The sequence below is a fragment of the Glycine soja genome, chromosome 4 (genome assembly GCF_004193775.1).
Source record: "Glycine soja cultivar W05 chromosome 4, ASM419377v2, whole genome shotgun sequence".
NCBI classification, from domain to species: Eukaryota; Viridiplantae; Streptophyta; class Magnoliopsida; order Fabales; family Fabaceae; genus Glycine; species Glycine soja.
In genome coordinates this window covers 39,273,683-39,289,648 of record NC_041005.1, presented here as the reverse complement: position 1 = coordinate 39,289,648, position 15,966 = coordinate 39,273,683, and the positions used below count along the sequence as shown (strand labels likewise).

The window sequence follows — 15,966 nt, the reverse complement described above, 5'->3', positions numbered from 1 at the left end:
ACCAACTAATACTGTTACAACTTCAGTTGAGCTATTAATAAGAAATCTGTAACAAAATTAATTAATTAATTATTTTTTTCCTCCTTTTTACAACTTGCTATGTAAAGACCCACCTAGGGTTCCCTTAAGCATTGAAAAACTAATCTTGTAGAGGCCCATTTTTACTCGTTTACTGTTGATCAAGCCCACATTTTAAAGTGTAAAAAATTAAGCTTAAGATCACTCTTTCAGATGGAGCAATAATTGCCTATTAGGGTTTTTCTTGTTTGGCAGGCTACAAAGTATTCTAAATATTTAAAGACCTAAGCAAGACAACAACATAATTAGGAAAAGATGGAGTGCTATATAGTTAGTGTGCCAAATTATTCAAGTTAGCAAGTCAAATCCGTGCACTAAAATTTCTTGGTGCTTTATAACACACTTGGATCAATTAATTTAGCACATAGGTATCCGCATCTCATTGGGGAATAAGCACTTACATCTTAATGAAGTAATAATCGCACGGAAATTAGGGTTACTAAACCAAATTTAGATATTTATGTTACAGAATAATGAAAGTCAGATCTTCCAACTTGTGCCGTGCAAATCTCACTGCCATCTGCTTGTGGTCCCTTATTTTCTCTCTATGAGTTGAGTGGATGCTTTTTAAGAACCTAAGTTGGTCCCTCATCTACACCAGCGCGCTACCTATGATCTATATCATCTAATCCAACTGATCACACTCAAATGCCATACACCACATCTTTTGAAAGTGATTATGACTCTCCTGATCTTGTTGAATTTCCTTCCACTCTTACTGTTTCTCTAGTTTTCTGCAAATCTTTATCTAATAATCTTAATTAAGAATATATATATATATATATATATATATATATATATATATATATATGTGGTATGTAGGAATAATTCTAAGACCATATTATAGCACACCAAAAGGATTTCATTCTCTTATAAGATCTTTGCTTTTATAATACTATCAGAACTGCATTAGTTCTTTCAATAATGGTAAGTGGAATTTTTTTTGTTTCCTTTCCAACAGCTGTGCGAATTTCTTGATAAAGATACATGTGGTTGCACAAAAAGTGCAACCCATGCATTCTTCTTCTTCTTTTCTTTCTAGTTTTTAAATAAAAATAAAAAATGGAGTTATGAATAATGGATTGAGGGTCATCCTTATCTTTCTCCCTTTGGGCCGGCAGTGCTTAGTCCAATATTGAAGCTTGCATCTAATGTGCACTCAATTGAATAATTATGTTGATAATGCAGTTAATCACTAAGCCAGTGATTGTTCAGCATGTGGTATGAAAAAATCGAGGTAAAATTATCACTGCCAGTTTGGTTGACGTGTCACTTTAAAAGGATGCCACGTGATCAATGATCATTTACTTTTTACATATAAAAATGCAAAAAGCTGAATGCTGTAAAATTCAAAATTTCACTACTTCTCCTTAATAAAAATTCTGAATTATTATTCCCTTGATGAGGGAATAGGTTGAAGTCTAAGGTTGGTGTCATCTGCTCAAATAATTGACATTTAGGTGCTCATTTGGGAAACACTTTTCATTTTAGGGTATTTCTATTTCCTTTCCCTTTCATTTCTTCTCTTTCTAGGTTACGGTGGAAGGCATAGAACAGAATAACCAGATAGCATCCAGAATTTTCTCTCTCGTGTAAGTTGGTTCTTGTGATTTTAATACTACTAGCCAAGTCCTTTATGCTTCTTATTCTTCTAATGTTTTCAGTGAAATCTTTTTTTTATATATAATATGTACAATTGTCAACTTCCAAGGCTATGATTTTTGCTTCAAATTGGTTTCACAAACTAATCAATTGAGTAAATAGAATCCTACTCGCTTCTATTTTCCAGAAATATATGACTTCAGCACCAGTGGAAGTTCTCAAATGGAACTGGGAAAACTGATTTCAGTGTAGAACTTTCAGTTTTTGGAGACTACTCAGAACCTTACTTTTTGCTCTCTAATTTTATGATTCTGTTTCATTTATTTACTAACTACTGAAAATAGGAATATTTTCATTGTCAATAATGCAACACCTTTTGTACAATCTTGCAGTAAATTTCACAACAGAAACTGTATAAGTGTAATAATATCACAAAAGGGTTTCTATTTCTAATACCAATGAATAAAATTTTCCTTCTTTTGTCAGAGAGGGTTGCTTCAAGCTTGCTCCATATAAATATATATATATATATATATAGAGGTATATATATATATTGAGGAGAAAGATAATTCAAGGAAACAATTCCAATGATGAGATAAGTAGATTATGATTATGATGATGGCAAGTTCAAGAGAAGGTCGTCAAGCAAAGCAAGAGGGTGACACCACTAATATTGACAAGTTCTCCCAGGCATCGTCCACTTCAAGACAATGGTCAGCTTTCAGAAATCCAAGAATTGTGAGAGTGTCACGTTCTTTTGGAGGGAAAGATAGGCATAGCAAGGTTTGCACCATAAGAGGGTTGAGGGACAGAAGGATTAGGCTCTCAGTTCCCACAGCAATTCAGCTATATGATCTTCAAGACAAACTTGGACTAAGCCAACCAAGCAAAGTGATAGATTGGTTGCTTGAAGCCACCAAATTTGACATTGACAAGCTCCCTCCACTCCAATTCCCTCAGGGTTTTGGTCAATTTCAGCATCCACAAACCCTACTCCCCTTCCATGATTCAAGTGCTGCCTCTCATCAGCTCTCTCTAGGACCCTTCTGTGATGCTAGCTCCACATTTGTGAGGGATGGGGGGATTCAAAACCTCATGGCAAAGTCAAGGTATTGGGAGAACATAGATTCAATGTCAAGATTAAGAGGCAATAAGGAAGCTGAAAAGGGCAAGTGGATCAAAACAAGTGAGCAAGAGAATCATGATCAAGATGGTGTTGTTGGAGGTTACAACAGCTTGCAAGTTTCTACTCAGAGGCTTTTCCCAATGCGTAGTAGTAGTACTACTACTACTACTACTCACTCCCTTTTACCTGGTTTGTTTAACAATTCCATGCCATATAACTCCTACAACTCTGAGCCTTCTAGTTTGTCTTTATCTCAATTTGGAAGCCATGGATTGTTCCCTACTCAACAAGTAGATCCTAATCCAAGCAGCGGCAACAATGGTGTGCAATTCCAATCTTCTTTTCCATTACCATCATCTGGCTCTCAATTATTTTTTGGGTCATCTTCTGCTACACCATCAATGTTCACCACCTATGCTCCATTTATTGCACCCTCAGTGGACACTGATCCAAGACAGTTCAACCACATTCAGTTCTTGAACTCAGGTTCTCATATCTTGCCTCATCCTCCTCTCATTCCATCTCTTCATCACTCATTCAATTCACATGTCAGACCCTTCCCAGAAGCACCCTTTAGTTCAAAGCTTTTGGATTCAAACAGCAGCAACCGTAGCCAGGAAAATCATAAGGGTAGCACTTCTTGAATCTCCTCAGTCACCATTGTTCCTTCCAAAGACGTTAGATTGTTGTGGCCCTTAATGTTGTTGTGCAAAGGATCATGTGAGATGGTATTCTTCATAGAAATCACTCAAGAAGCTAATGCAGAATGTATTTTATACACTTTCAAGTTTCAATTACCAAGGTGAGTACATGCACGTTTGTAGGAATGGCAATGCTAGCTATACATATGAGATTAGTATATTTTGTATTTGAATCTTTGTGATTTCAGCTATACGTACCTTATTGACAAACCATTTCTGGGTACAAGTTAGAATAAGTACCAAGCTATTAAATAGAGTTCTCTTTCTTAATTTCTTGTATGCATATATATGAATTCCATCATTGAATTTTATTTATGTAAAAAAGAAGAAGAAAAAAAGTGATGTTCATTTTAGTTAGTAAGCACTTAGCACAGTACAGTTCTGTGATCAAAGCTAATTATTCAATTACCAATGCGCTGTAGCTTGAAAGGGTTTAGCTAGAATATCATTGTGATCATCACTACAAACATCAGACATTGAATAATGCATACGATGTAGCTTGAAAGGATGACCATAAAATAAAGTCCAAGAACAAATGTACGTACGATCGATGTCCTTGTTGTGTATGGATTAAAAAAAATGATTAGTTATAAAAAAATTAACATTCACTTTCTTTATTGTTAGTGTGCTTTTTCTTCTTTTTTTCTGAGGTGTTAATATACAGGAGGGACAGGTAAGGAAATAAGATATGGAGACGGGTGATTTCACTTGTTTATATAACAGAGATATTGTTGCTTCTATAATTAAATTAGTACTTTCACCTAAACTCGTGAATTTTCATTCCACGACTTGAGAGCTTAATATATGGCTGGCAGAAGCAGCTCTTATATATAATATATAATTAAAATTAATTTTACAGAAGGTAATGTGTTTGATCAAGCCTCTTCTCGTATATATTCTGATTAATGCTTACTTAATAATTTTGTTCTTTTTTATTACTTTTTTTTACTTTATACATTGCTATGCCAAGAAATTAAACGTCCATTTTGTCACGTTAACTAGTGTTTAGCTTAGCATCAAGGCAATGCATTTTACCCGAATGAAGAGATTGATAAAGTATGTTAAAAATAGAGTCATATAATCTTAACGGGTGTATATGTTTGTTAATTTCTCTTGTAAAATTTCATCTCTCTTTTTTTTTCAATTATTTTAGTGCTGGTTTAAAATAGGGACCAGACATGCGAATTGGGTTTTTTTTTTCCATTGGACAAGAACTGCAACCACTGACACATGTTATTTCTAGAGCTAACATCAACTTATATAGATATCTTTTATTTAGAAGGCAATAATACCTTTGGAAACCTTATGGATGGTGATGGTATATATGTTATATTGCATTTTATCATTGTCTTTCAACAGTTGTTATGGTCGGTTTGCTCGCTGCTGTTTTGTCATAAATCTGTTCTAGTTCCAGGATGCATGATTCTTTTCTTTGCTACCTATATGTCACTACATGAAAACATTGAATTGAATTGTGAAAATATAAATAAATTGTGCCTTGTTGGGGTGGTACGGTATGAAACATATATAAAAAGCTAAGTTTCATTTAGTGTACATCTATAAGAGTAGTGTGGTATATAATTTGTCTTGAAAGAAGAATGATGAATTATTAATTAAAAATATGTGTACCATGTCCTTGTGCATTAACATGTATATAGCAACATTCAGAAAGCTAGTAATGCAACCTAATTTGAATCAAAGGTACGTACAATTTATTGAAATGTTGTTCAACTATGTGGTGGAAAGAAGTGTCCTAATTATATTTAAACCCAATTCAGAAACAACTTTTGATGCCTTTGGTTAATGACTTACTCCCGATGCATGCAGCTAGCAATGCGTGCCGACCTACTGCATGTGAGGGTCTGCCACAAATTCATAGTTGGAAAAAGTACTAATTAAAGATAATGTTGAACAAAGAAAAGGCTGGGAGATGCAACCAACCATGACACCCTATATATAGTAAGATTAAAAAGGAAAAGAAAGAATGTAATAATACCTACTGATATATAAAAAGAAAAATTGTATTCAATTCACACACATATTTTGTACAATAAAAAGAGAATTGTGAAATAAAATTATCAATTTGATGAAAAATAAAAAAAAAATGTTACAAATTTCTTATAAAAAATATTATATGATCAATATATAGAGTATAAAACTCGAAAATTCTATATGTGACTATGTTCTCTTGAAGATTGAATAAAGTAAAAAAGCTGTTAAGTTGCATGCTACAGTCCAAAGGGGGTCTGAATATTACATAGATGTGTGTGAAATATTGCAAAGAGAGAGAGTAGTAGTAGCCTAGTAAGCAATAAGTCTTGTGTCTATCTTCATCTTTGTACCCTATTTGACAGCATCTTGATGAAGGTATGGAAGCATCCATCCACACAAAGTGTGGAAAAAAGAGAAAAATGTTTCCAGATCTACAGTTTCCACTGACAATGAAAAGGAGGCAACATAAAATCACAGGCAGAGACTGAATTTGAAAGCAGTCTGTGTAGTAGACAATAATATGTCACAAGATCCAAGATGAAAAAATTAAATTACAATAAGGAGACTCAGTGGTTGCAGCAGTTAGGGTCCTTTAGAATAGAGTCATCAAAGAGAAATGTGACCAGCAGTTAGGGTCCTTTAGAATAGAGTCATCAAAGAGAAATGTGACCAAAAAGTTTTATATATATTTGTCTGTGTGGTCCTAATTATATAATTATTTCAGTGGCTTTAAAACATAGAAATATGGACAGAATTCAGACTTGGCAGTACATTATCATGGAAAGTCTTTTTATTTGCTTACACAATATAGTTAATAGTGTGTTTCATTAGCTTGTATGTCTTAATTTTATATGTGGATGCTTGTTAATGTACCTTTCAATTAATGAATGAAAGAAAAAAAATCAAAATTATGCATAACAATTTATTATGTGGCAGTGGTGAAACTTTTGACCAGTGTGGCTCACAACCATTATTTGTGTTGACTTGGTTAAATGAGAGAAAAAGTGCTATGATAATGAATGGGTGGTTACTACAAGTCTTGTACTCCCTCGTAGTTTTGTTTTGTATTTTTTTTTTTTTTACTATAGAAGATGAATCTGATGAAATAAGTAAAGAGTAGAGAAGGCATAATTTTAGTTATTGAAAAAAAAGTTAAAGGTTTATATTAATTTTAATATATGTACATATAATATTAATCATTAATTTTCATTAATAATTAAAATAAATTTTTTATTCTCTAAAATGAATAGCTCATTTTAAAGAATTCACGTCCTAAAAGATATATCCTATTGTTATTTTACATGATTTTATTCTGTAGGCAAAAGAATTATATTAATATAAATTTTTATTTTATATGTTGTTTTAATAATTGAAGAAGTTTTTCATTTTAGTATTTTCATTAAATGAAATTAAAATAATTATTAATTAAAATAAATTGGAACAATTTAATTCAATATTAAAGGAGATAACATTCAAACTATCGATGCAATGAAAATGTATTAATTAGTTCATTTTGATTCAGTTCTACAATTAATTTTTATTAAATTTGAACCAAACAAACCTACATAATTAATAATGGACTAATTTTATTCAAATAATCAAATTTAATATTTATATTCATTTTAAAAGTCAGAGAAAGATCATTTAATTGGACTATACGTTCGGTATCTCTTTCAACTAAAATGACATTATAAATACCAAAAAAGAAAAAATGGTAACGTATATAAATTCTGCATATAATTAATAACAAAATAAAATTGGCAAACTTACAAAGTGTAAATTTAATTGAATCAAATAATCTTTGTTTTTAGAGAAAAACATCATATTATATATATACTAGATGTAATATGTGTGTGTTGCACAAGTTTATTTAAATATAAAAAATAATATAAATACATAAAAATATATTGAGAATTATTTTTTAATAAATTTATAATTTATTACAAATAATTCAATATAAATGGTGTTTTTAGAATATTATACGTATTTTTTATTGAAATTAATCACGTTAGTTGTCAATTTTTCACAAGATTATTTATCATTTAAAAAATAAAACATATAAAATATTATATTTTATTGAAATAATTTATTAAATATTTTCTTATAAATATATATTTCATATTTATAAAATAGAAAAATAAAAAATAATTAACCTTGCTCTGTAACTTGGCTTTGTGATCATAAGTTTAGTTTTATAACATATGATCATAATAATTTTGTGACTTGTTTCATAATTCATATAATCAATATGAAGCAAGAAAAAAAAAGTATGATCAAATATTTATTTTTTATTTTTCATCCATATATATATATATATATATATATATATATATATATATATATATATATATATATATATATATAAAATAAAAAATAATTTAAGATTAAAGTTATGCTAATTTGATTATATAACATTTAAATTTAATTAATTTTGTGTAAAATTTAGAAGAAACAATATTAATAATTTTAATTTTTAGTGATATTTTGTATGATTAAACTTGTAAGTTATTAAAAATTGAGAAAACGCATTAAGAAAAATATTTGATTTTATCCTAGTAAAAGGCACCTCAATGTGTTGAGAAAAGATGATATTTATAAATAATCCGTAAGTCACATTCGAGATAATATTCACATGTTTGGTGACCGTCACAATTTTGTGTTTATGAAAGATGTATGGATGTGTTGAGGGGAGGAGGGAATATTTATAAACAACTAATGATCTCGACTAATGTGGGTAGGACTTTATAGATATTGGAACACTATAGATATCTTTTATCATTTGTTTTTATTTCTAATTGCAACAAAGAATTGAATAAAATAGATAATCTGCCATGATTTTAATTTAAATTTATATCTTAAAGATAAATAAAGTATTCAAAAAATATCATATCACTAATACAAGACACATTATATTATACCTTTTAAGAGTTTTTTTTTATAATGTTAGTATAAAAATTTTACACTACCAAATAATCATAAATCATGTAAGTATGATTTTTAAGTTAATTATTATAAAATTTAATAAATTTATTATATGATAACTTATAATTGAATGATAGAGTAATTATTTTTATATTATTAGTGCATAAAACTGTTAAAGTGTATAGGTCGTTGGACTTATTTAGTCAATACAAACTATAATATTGTGTATTGTCAATTCATTATTGAATTTTTCTGGTAGATTAATCACATAATTTTTTATATCTTTAATTATTATTTAGAATGAAATATATATTATGAGTTATTTTAAACTTAACTGCATATTATTTATAAAATTATTATATATTTTTAATTATTATTGTCATGAAATATATTTTAAAGTAACTAATATACAAATAATAAATTTGAGCATAATTCCTAATATAATATTTAATTTTATTATAGTATTTAAATATCTATCTTTTTTATTGTCTTTTGGTTTTAAAATATATATTATTAACGCACAATTATCAAAGTTATACAACAAATATGATTAATTTCAACAATTTAATCATATTTTTTTATTGACATGATTAAAAAATGATACCAATGTTCATTAGTAGATATTATATATATTACTAATGATTAGTTTTTAACAACAAAAATATTCTAAAGTAATTTCACTTATCAATATTTAAAATATGAATTTATTGTAATGAAATTATAACATTTTGATTTTTAAGAATATGAAATTATTATTATTATTATTATTATTGGTACAATAGCTGTAATAACATCGCCTAAAATATTAAAGTCCGAATATAGACATAATATGTTTTGAGTTCTACATTTCCAAAAATAAAAATAAAAGAAAGAAAAGGATGATGAAAGTTAAATAAAAAATGAGTGTAAAGATAACTCTTTATTAAGAGAGAATTTAAATAGAAAATGGAAAATGGAAAATCGTAAATATTTAAGATAAAAGTGTCTAACAAAAAGTGAAAACTGTAATCAGATTTTCCATTATAATTGTTATAAATTGTAGAGTATATAGTATTTCTGGCTTAACTTTGAGAAGATTTTAAATCATAACTAATTATGTTTAGTAAAATCTTCTTTTTTAATCATATTTTTTCATCTACAAGACTTGAGATATTATTTAAGGTTATTATATAATATTTTTTTATATAAATTTAAAAAGGTTATTATATATATACATATTGTGCTAATATTTAATGTACTGATAACATATATCAAATTTTTAATTAATAAAATTATTTGTTATATAATGCATCTATCATATATTGTTGATATATATATCTGAAATTCTTATTATTAATAACAATTTAACTTTCTGTTAGAAAGAAAAGGTTATGCTATTATAAGTTAACATTTAACTATTAGTATACCTAAATACAGTATAAGATGGGGCAGTTTTCTCTAAAAGACTTTAAAACACTCAATTTTCCAAGTAAAGAAGGATTAAACGTTTTGTTCATGTCTGAATTCTGAGACTTCAAAGTAAAAGGCTGTAGAGTTGTTAATGAAATCCAAGAGTGCGTGTAAATCTTGGTGATAAAAGAAAGTTATCCTTATTTATGAAATGTAATTAGACTAAAAGGTTGAATATGAGTTAGTCTTGTTAAAATGATCAATATTAGAGGTTCAACGATTTTACTGTGATATATTGGTTTAATATTCTAGGCCAGTATAAGTCAGTCTTATTGAAACAATCTCGAACGATCCTCGTTTTAAATTTCAAGGATCCTAATAAACTGTACAAAGCTAGATGAAACAAAAGAAAAAAGAAAAAATCACATGCGCATGTTCATATATATCAAAAAGAAAATTGAAAGAAATCAATCCACGAACGCTTTTGTAGTTGAGTTTGCATGCGCTTTGTAGGCGTGCAGACGAGTGCGTACGTCATCCCTAGTAAAGAAAAATTTATTGGCTTTGTGGTCCTCTATATATATTTTATGTTGTACATTAGAGAATGGGACCATTTTTTTTTATCTCTTCGTTTCTTTAGAAAATAAAATGAAAAATAATTACTTCTATGTCCTGATTATGGAATGTAGGAGTTAAAAAATAATTAAATTAGTATTTATATTTAAATATAAGAAGATCTGTTTAGGAAGTAATTAAATGTAGGAGTTAAAAAAATAATTGTGTAAAAATACCACGATTGTATCATATATATATATATATATATATATATATATATATATATATATATAACTTTTACATAGTTATTATTAACTTAAAGTCAATAAACTTACATCAAGATTTTGTGATTGAATATCAAAGAAAAATTATTTTACGCTGTAAATGTATCATTTATTTTCTCTTTTTGTATATAACCTATAATAATTATAATGGCCGTGCCTATTTTTTTGTTTCTATGTTTTTTACTATTTTTTCTCTTAACTAATGTTATAAATTACTATTATGTTATAATTCCATATAAAATGATATTTTTTTGTCTGTCTAATATTTTTGAAGTTCAATTTAAAGGGTGTTCTATATATAATAGGTCTAAATTTTTTGAATAAGTTCGAGTTTTTAAAATGATTTAGTTAGCGTTTGAGGACTAAAAGTATTGCATTTAAAATTAGAAGAACAAAAAAAATACCAAAAAGTTTAGAGAGACTAAAAAATGAGAGAGATAAAAAAATTAGAGGAATGCTAACAATATTTAATGTCAAAACGTGCTGAAGAGCCAAAGATTCTTTGAATGTTGAAGAGGCTTTGGCTTTTTGTGCTGTTAGAGCCAAAGATTTTACCTTTCTGAATCCTTCATCTTGTTGAAGTTCCTACTTATAAACCTTTAAGGTTCCAATCATCTCTTCAATGGACATGGAATCCAGGTTCTTTATAGTTCTCAATGTTGTCACTTGTGGTCTCCACTTTTTGGATAAATTTCTTAAATTTTTTTCAATATTATCATAATTATCAAATGTTTAATTAAGACAACGTAATTCATTTAAAATAGTTTGGAAGCGTCCAAACATAACTTGTATATCTTTACTATCTTCCATAGTGAAAAGTTCATACTTACGTGTCAACAAGCTGAACTTGTTGTGTTTTACCTATGACGATCTTTTATACATTAGAGCTTATGTGTTTCATATTTTTTTTCACTTTTGTATCTATGAACCTTCATATATTCTTCTTGAGAGAAGGCACATAGAAGAGCGTTTCAAGCTTTAGATTTCAATGGAAACTTTTGTCTTTGAGTGTTTGTCCAAGAGGTTTTTGGGACTTCATTCAACTGATTGTCCAATCCAGTAGTATGTAGTTGCCATGTTCTACAATCTCCCAGAGGTCTATATGAATAAACTTGAAATGAGCTATCATATGTTCCTTCCAGTAATCGTATTTGATGCCTTTGAATAGTGGTGGCTTATTTGTGGAATATTCTTCTTCCATATCTATTTGACTTTAGGATCTTTCCTCTGTATTTTTTAAAATACTCAAGCCGAGAGACTGGGCTCTAATGCCAACTAAAATATAACAAATCACACTAGAAAAGGGGGGGGGGTTCAATAGTGTGTTAGTCAAAATATAAAAGCTTTTCAAAATGGAAGATGCTATAATAAACAAGTTTATAAGAATCCTCGTCCAGTGACTAAAAGGTAGACTGACATTCAATAAGGTATAAAACTTGTTTTTTAGTGAAAACCTTGTGTGCAGAATGTGTCAATAATGGAAAATGAAATACTTTAATAAGCTAACAAAGAGCACTAAAAATACTTTGTTTTATAATGGTTCACTTAACCTGAGCTACGTCCAATTCTCGTCTACCAACCAATAAAAGGTTCCACTAATCAAACTTGATTACAACAAATATTCTTTCCTACCACTTTTGGCTTACAAATATTCTCAAAGCCACTCCTGACACACCATTTAGATTCCTCCTAAATCTAAGAACACCCAAGTATTGTTTTGTCACTAAGTCACTCTTGACTTTCACACCACATAGATTTAACTACAAAAGTACATAAAAAAAAATATCAACAGCACTTAAATTTAATTACAAAAGTACATACAAAGTAACTAAAAATTGTACTCTAATTTTGTCCAATTTTTTTATTTTTCTTTATCTATATATTTTTTATTTAAAAAAATAAAAATCAAAATTATAAAATTTAATTTAATAAATAAGTAATTTTAAAACCAATTAAAAATTATATAATATAATATTTATATTTTATAATATTTTAAATTAAAAAAAATAAAAAGGAGAAAGAAAGTTTCAAGTAGTGTATATTGAAAATTAAATTGTAAAGTAGTATAGATTGAAAAAAAGTAGGAAAGAAAAAGTGTATTTATGAAGAAAAAAAAAACCTAAAAATTACACCCACCGTACTAAAACAAGTGTTGTATCTGAAATAATTATTGTTCCAAAAAAAAAATATCATGTTAAGTTTTCAATTAATGTAATATATATTAATTGATTTTTTCTACTAGTTCCCCTAATAAGTGTATTTTTAGTTTTTCAATGAATGTAATATTAATAACAAGGTTAGTTTTCAAAAATGAGTCTTATTAGTTAGTATCTTTAGGGAATTAATTAAAAAATTAAAAAAATATTTATTAGATAAATTATAAGAAAGCTTAAAAAAAGTAATGGATAATATAACTTTGCACATTTCAATAAAAAAAAAATCTCTTTTTAGTTTCTTAACTAATGAACACTCATTAATATTTACCTTGTAAAACTAATGTTTTCTTTTATTTATTTATTAGTTTTTATTGATCTAAGTAAAATAACTTAAAATGTCACCTATTTTGAGACGGAAAGAATATTGATTAAAGTTTTATAATGAGATTATTTCAACAACTCACTGTATGATAATTTTATTCAATCTACAATGTAGTTAATCTCAAATAAAATCTAAAAAATTAACTTTGAAAACCTTTTAACAATGGTAATGATTTAAAATATTTTTTAATAATCTATAAACATTGCATCCATTTAAAAAAATCAATCTTAATATAGTTTAAAGCTACCAATAATGCATTAATTTATTTTGTTAGTTTCAATATCTTTATTTTTGAAAAAAAAAATCAATACCACCAAAATCAAATTAATGTTCACTAAAACTTGAATTTATTTTAATATTAATACAATATTTTCCTATTCATCCTCTTTTGAAATTTTAAATTATGGGAAAAGAATTAATATTAATACAAGTCAAAAGTGATTTCATATCCTAAAATTGGTAAAAAAGTCAAAAGTGATTTCATATCCTAAAATTTCTCTTTTGAAAAGTAATGGATAATATAACTTTGCACATTTTCCTATTGTATCAATTTATTTCCTATTCAGATAAAAAAAGTCAAAAGTGATTTCATATCCTAAAATTTACCAAATAACCTCTCATTAAAAGAAATAAATTGATTTAATATGTATATAAAATAAGCAAAATAAAAAAAATTAATATTTTTATAAGAAGAACCAATTTTTTTATAAGAACCAATTTTTTTTATCATGAACTAAATATATGACTTTGTTACTATCATTTTAATGAAAACATTTTTTTATAGTAAAATTTTTTCAAATTGGTAATCTATAACAATCTTTTCTTACAGACGTATGATGTATGATGTTTTTCGAATAACTAAGGGGTTAGTATAATATTTTTTAAGTAGGGATAGAAAAAGAAGAATATTGCGTGCAATTTGGAAAATGCCGGTGTAAATTTAGGGGTGTATTTAATTAGGATTATAAAGGATTTTAAAATATTTTTACAAAAAATTTATGTGATATTCAATCAAGATTTTTAAATGATAAAAATAAATTTTATGGTGTTCAATTAAAATTATTAAGAGTTTTTAAAGAGTAAAATAAAATTCATTGATATTCAATAAGATTTTTTATAACTTATAAAAAGTTTTCTAGTATTTAAAAGTTCACAAATTTTAATAAATTTTTTCTAAAATAGATTTTGATGAATTTTATGAATTTTTTTTAGAAAATATAAATATCACACCATCAAATAATTTCATTTAAATCCTTCAAATTTTTCAAACTGTTTTTCTTTTTCTACCGATTTCTTCCTCTTTTTCCTTGTCCATATCCCTCAAATTCAGCTCTTATTAGTAATCTCTCACTTACTGATCCAACCATCCCTGCTTGTGGCACCGAAATAAAGAAAAAAAGGTACCCCTTTGGAAAACAAAGTCCTCTGCTTGAGAAGTGATGAAATTAAAAAAATACCTTCTAGCTTCGACACACAACATCAAAGCTTCTAAACAAAAATAATATAGAGCAAATAAATTTGTGACAACTCTATCATTTTAAAGCCATAAGCTTCTCCTTCTTTTCTCTTTTTATTGGGATTGTGTGTTTTGAAAAAAAATTTCTTCAACAACTCATAAACCTCTCCATTAAACCATGTTCGCAAGCTGTTTGCAAAAATTCCCCTGAAGCTTACTGGATCCCCTATAACCCTAGCCTTTTCCACCAAGCTGAGTGAACCTTTTCCAAAAACTTAAGAACCCCGGGATTTTTGTGTTGATGTTAAAGTCCAAAGTTTGTTATTTGATTAGACAATAGTTTAATTTTGTATGTTTATGTAACTTTCGTTTCCTTTCCAAAGAATGAACTATGATTTTAAAAGACTTTTTAAAAGATTGTAAAAAGTTGTATTGGTTTTACTTTTTTTCTATTCAAAACTTATCATTTATTTGTTAAAATTTGAATGTTTTATAAAACTTCAAATAATCTTTTAGAATCTTATAAATTTATAAAGTCCTTTCAAATTTTATGATCAAATTCATTAATTGTAAATCAATTAAAATTCAAATTACAAAATTCTAATCATACATGTCATTTCAAATCTTATAAATTGATAAAATTCTTTCAAATTTTATGAATTTTATTATAAATTCACTAAAATTTAAACTAAAAAATTATAATTATATAAGTCTTTTAAAAAATGGATAAATAATCATTTTCGTCCCTAAATATGTAAATCACTGACAAATTTGTTCCTAAAAAATTAAAATTCAAAATTTAGTCCAAAAAAGTGTAAAAAGTGAAATAAATTTATCCAGCCATTAACTTTCGTATATTACCATTAATAAAATAACCTACGTGGTACCGATAGACGAATTTGTCGTAAAATTGATTGCCAACATAGTCATGCTGAATAAATTGAACGAAAATGTCAATAAGTTACCATTATTGGACCTAAATGTTAGTAATTTTTTGTATGAAAATTTCAGTAATTTTTATTTTAGATAAAAATGTCAATACATTTCCATTGGACCAAAATGTCAGTAAATTATCATTATTGAACCAAAATGTCAGTAATTTTGTATTGAACCAAAATGTCAGTATTTTTCTATTGGACGTAAATATTAGTAATTTTTTGTTTAACCTAAATATCATTATTGTTTTATTAGATTAATTTGTTAGACCCCAAATTTCGTTTCATTTAAGGGTAAAATATAATTTTAAGAAATTTCTCTCAAATTTTGAATTTTAATCTTTTATTAGTGAATTTGTCGGCAATTTACACATTTAGAGACAAAAAT

The 15,966-nt window shown here is 27.1% G+C and overlaps 1 protein-coding gene across 1 annotated transcript; it reads left to right on the top strand.

Moving 5' to 3' along the window:
- The first annotated feature begins 994 nt into the window (after positions 1 to 994).
- On the top strand, positions 995 to 3,777 carry LOC114409660 (transcription factor TCP5-like). The gene is made up of 2 exons (XM_028373194.1): positions 995 to 1,670; positions 2,167 to 3,777. Exon 2 carries the CDS (start codon positions 2,287 to 2,289, stop codon positions 3,448 to 3,450), a length of 1,164 nt encoding a protein of 387 aa, XP_028228995.1. The 5' UTR covers positions 995 to 1,670; positions 2,167 to 2,286; the 3' UTR covers positions 3,451 to 3,777.
- The last annotated feature ends 12,189 nt before the right edge of the window (positions 3,778 to 15,966 follow it).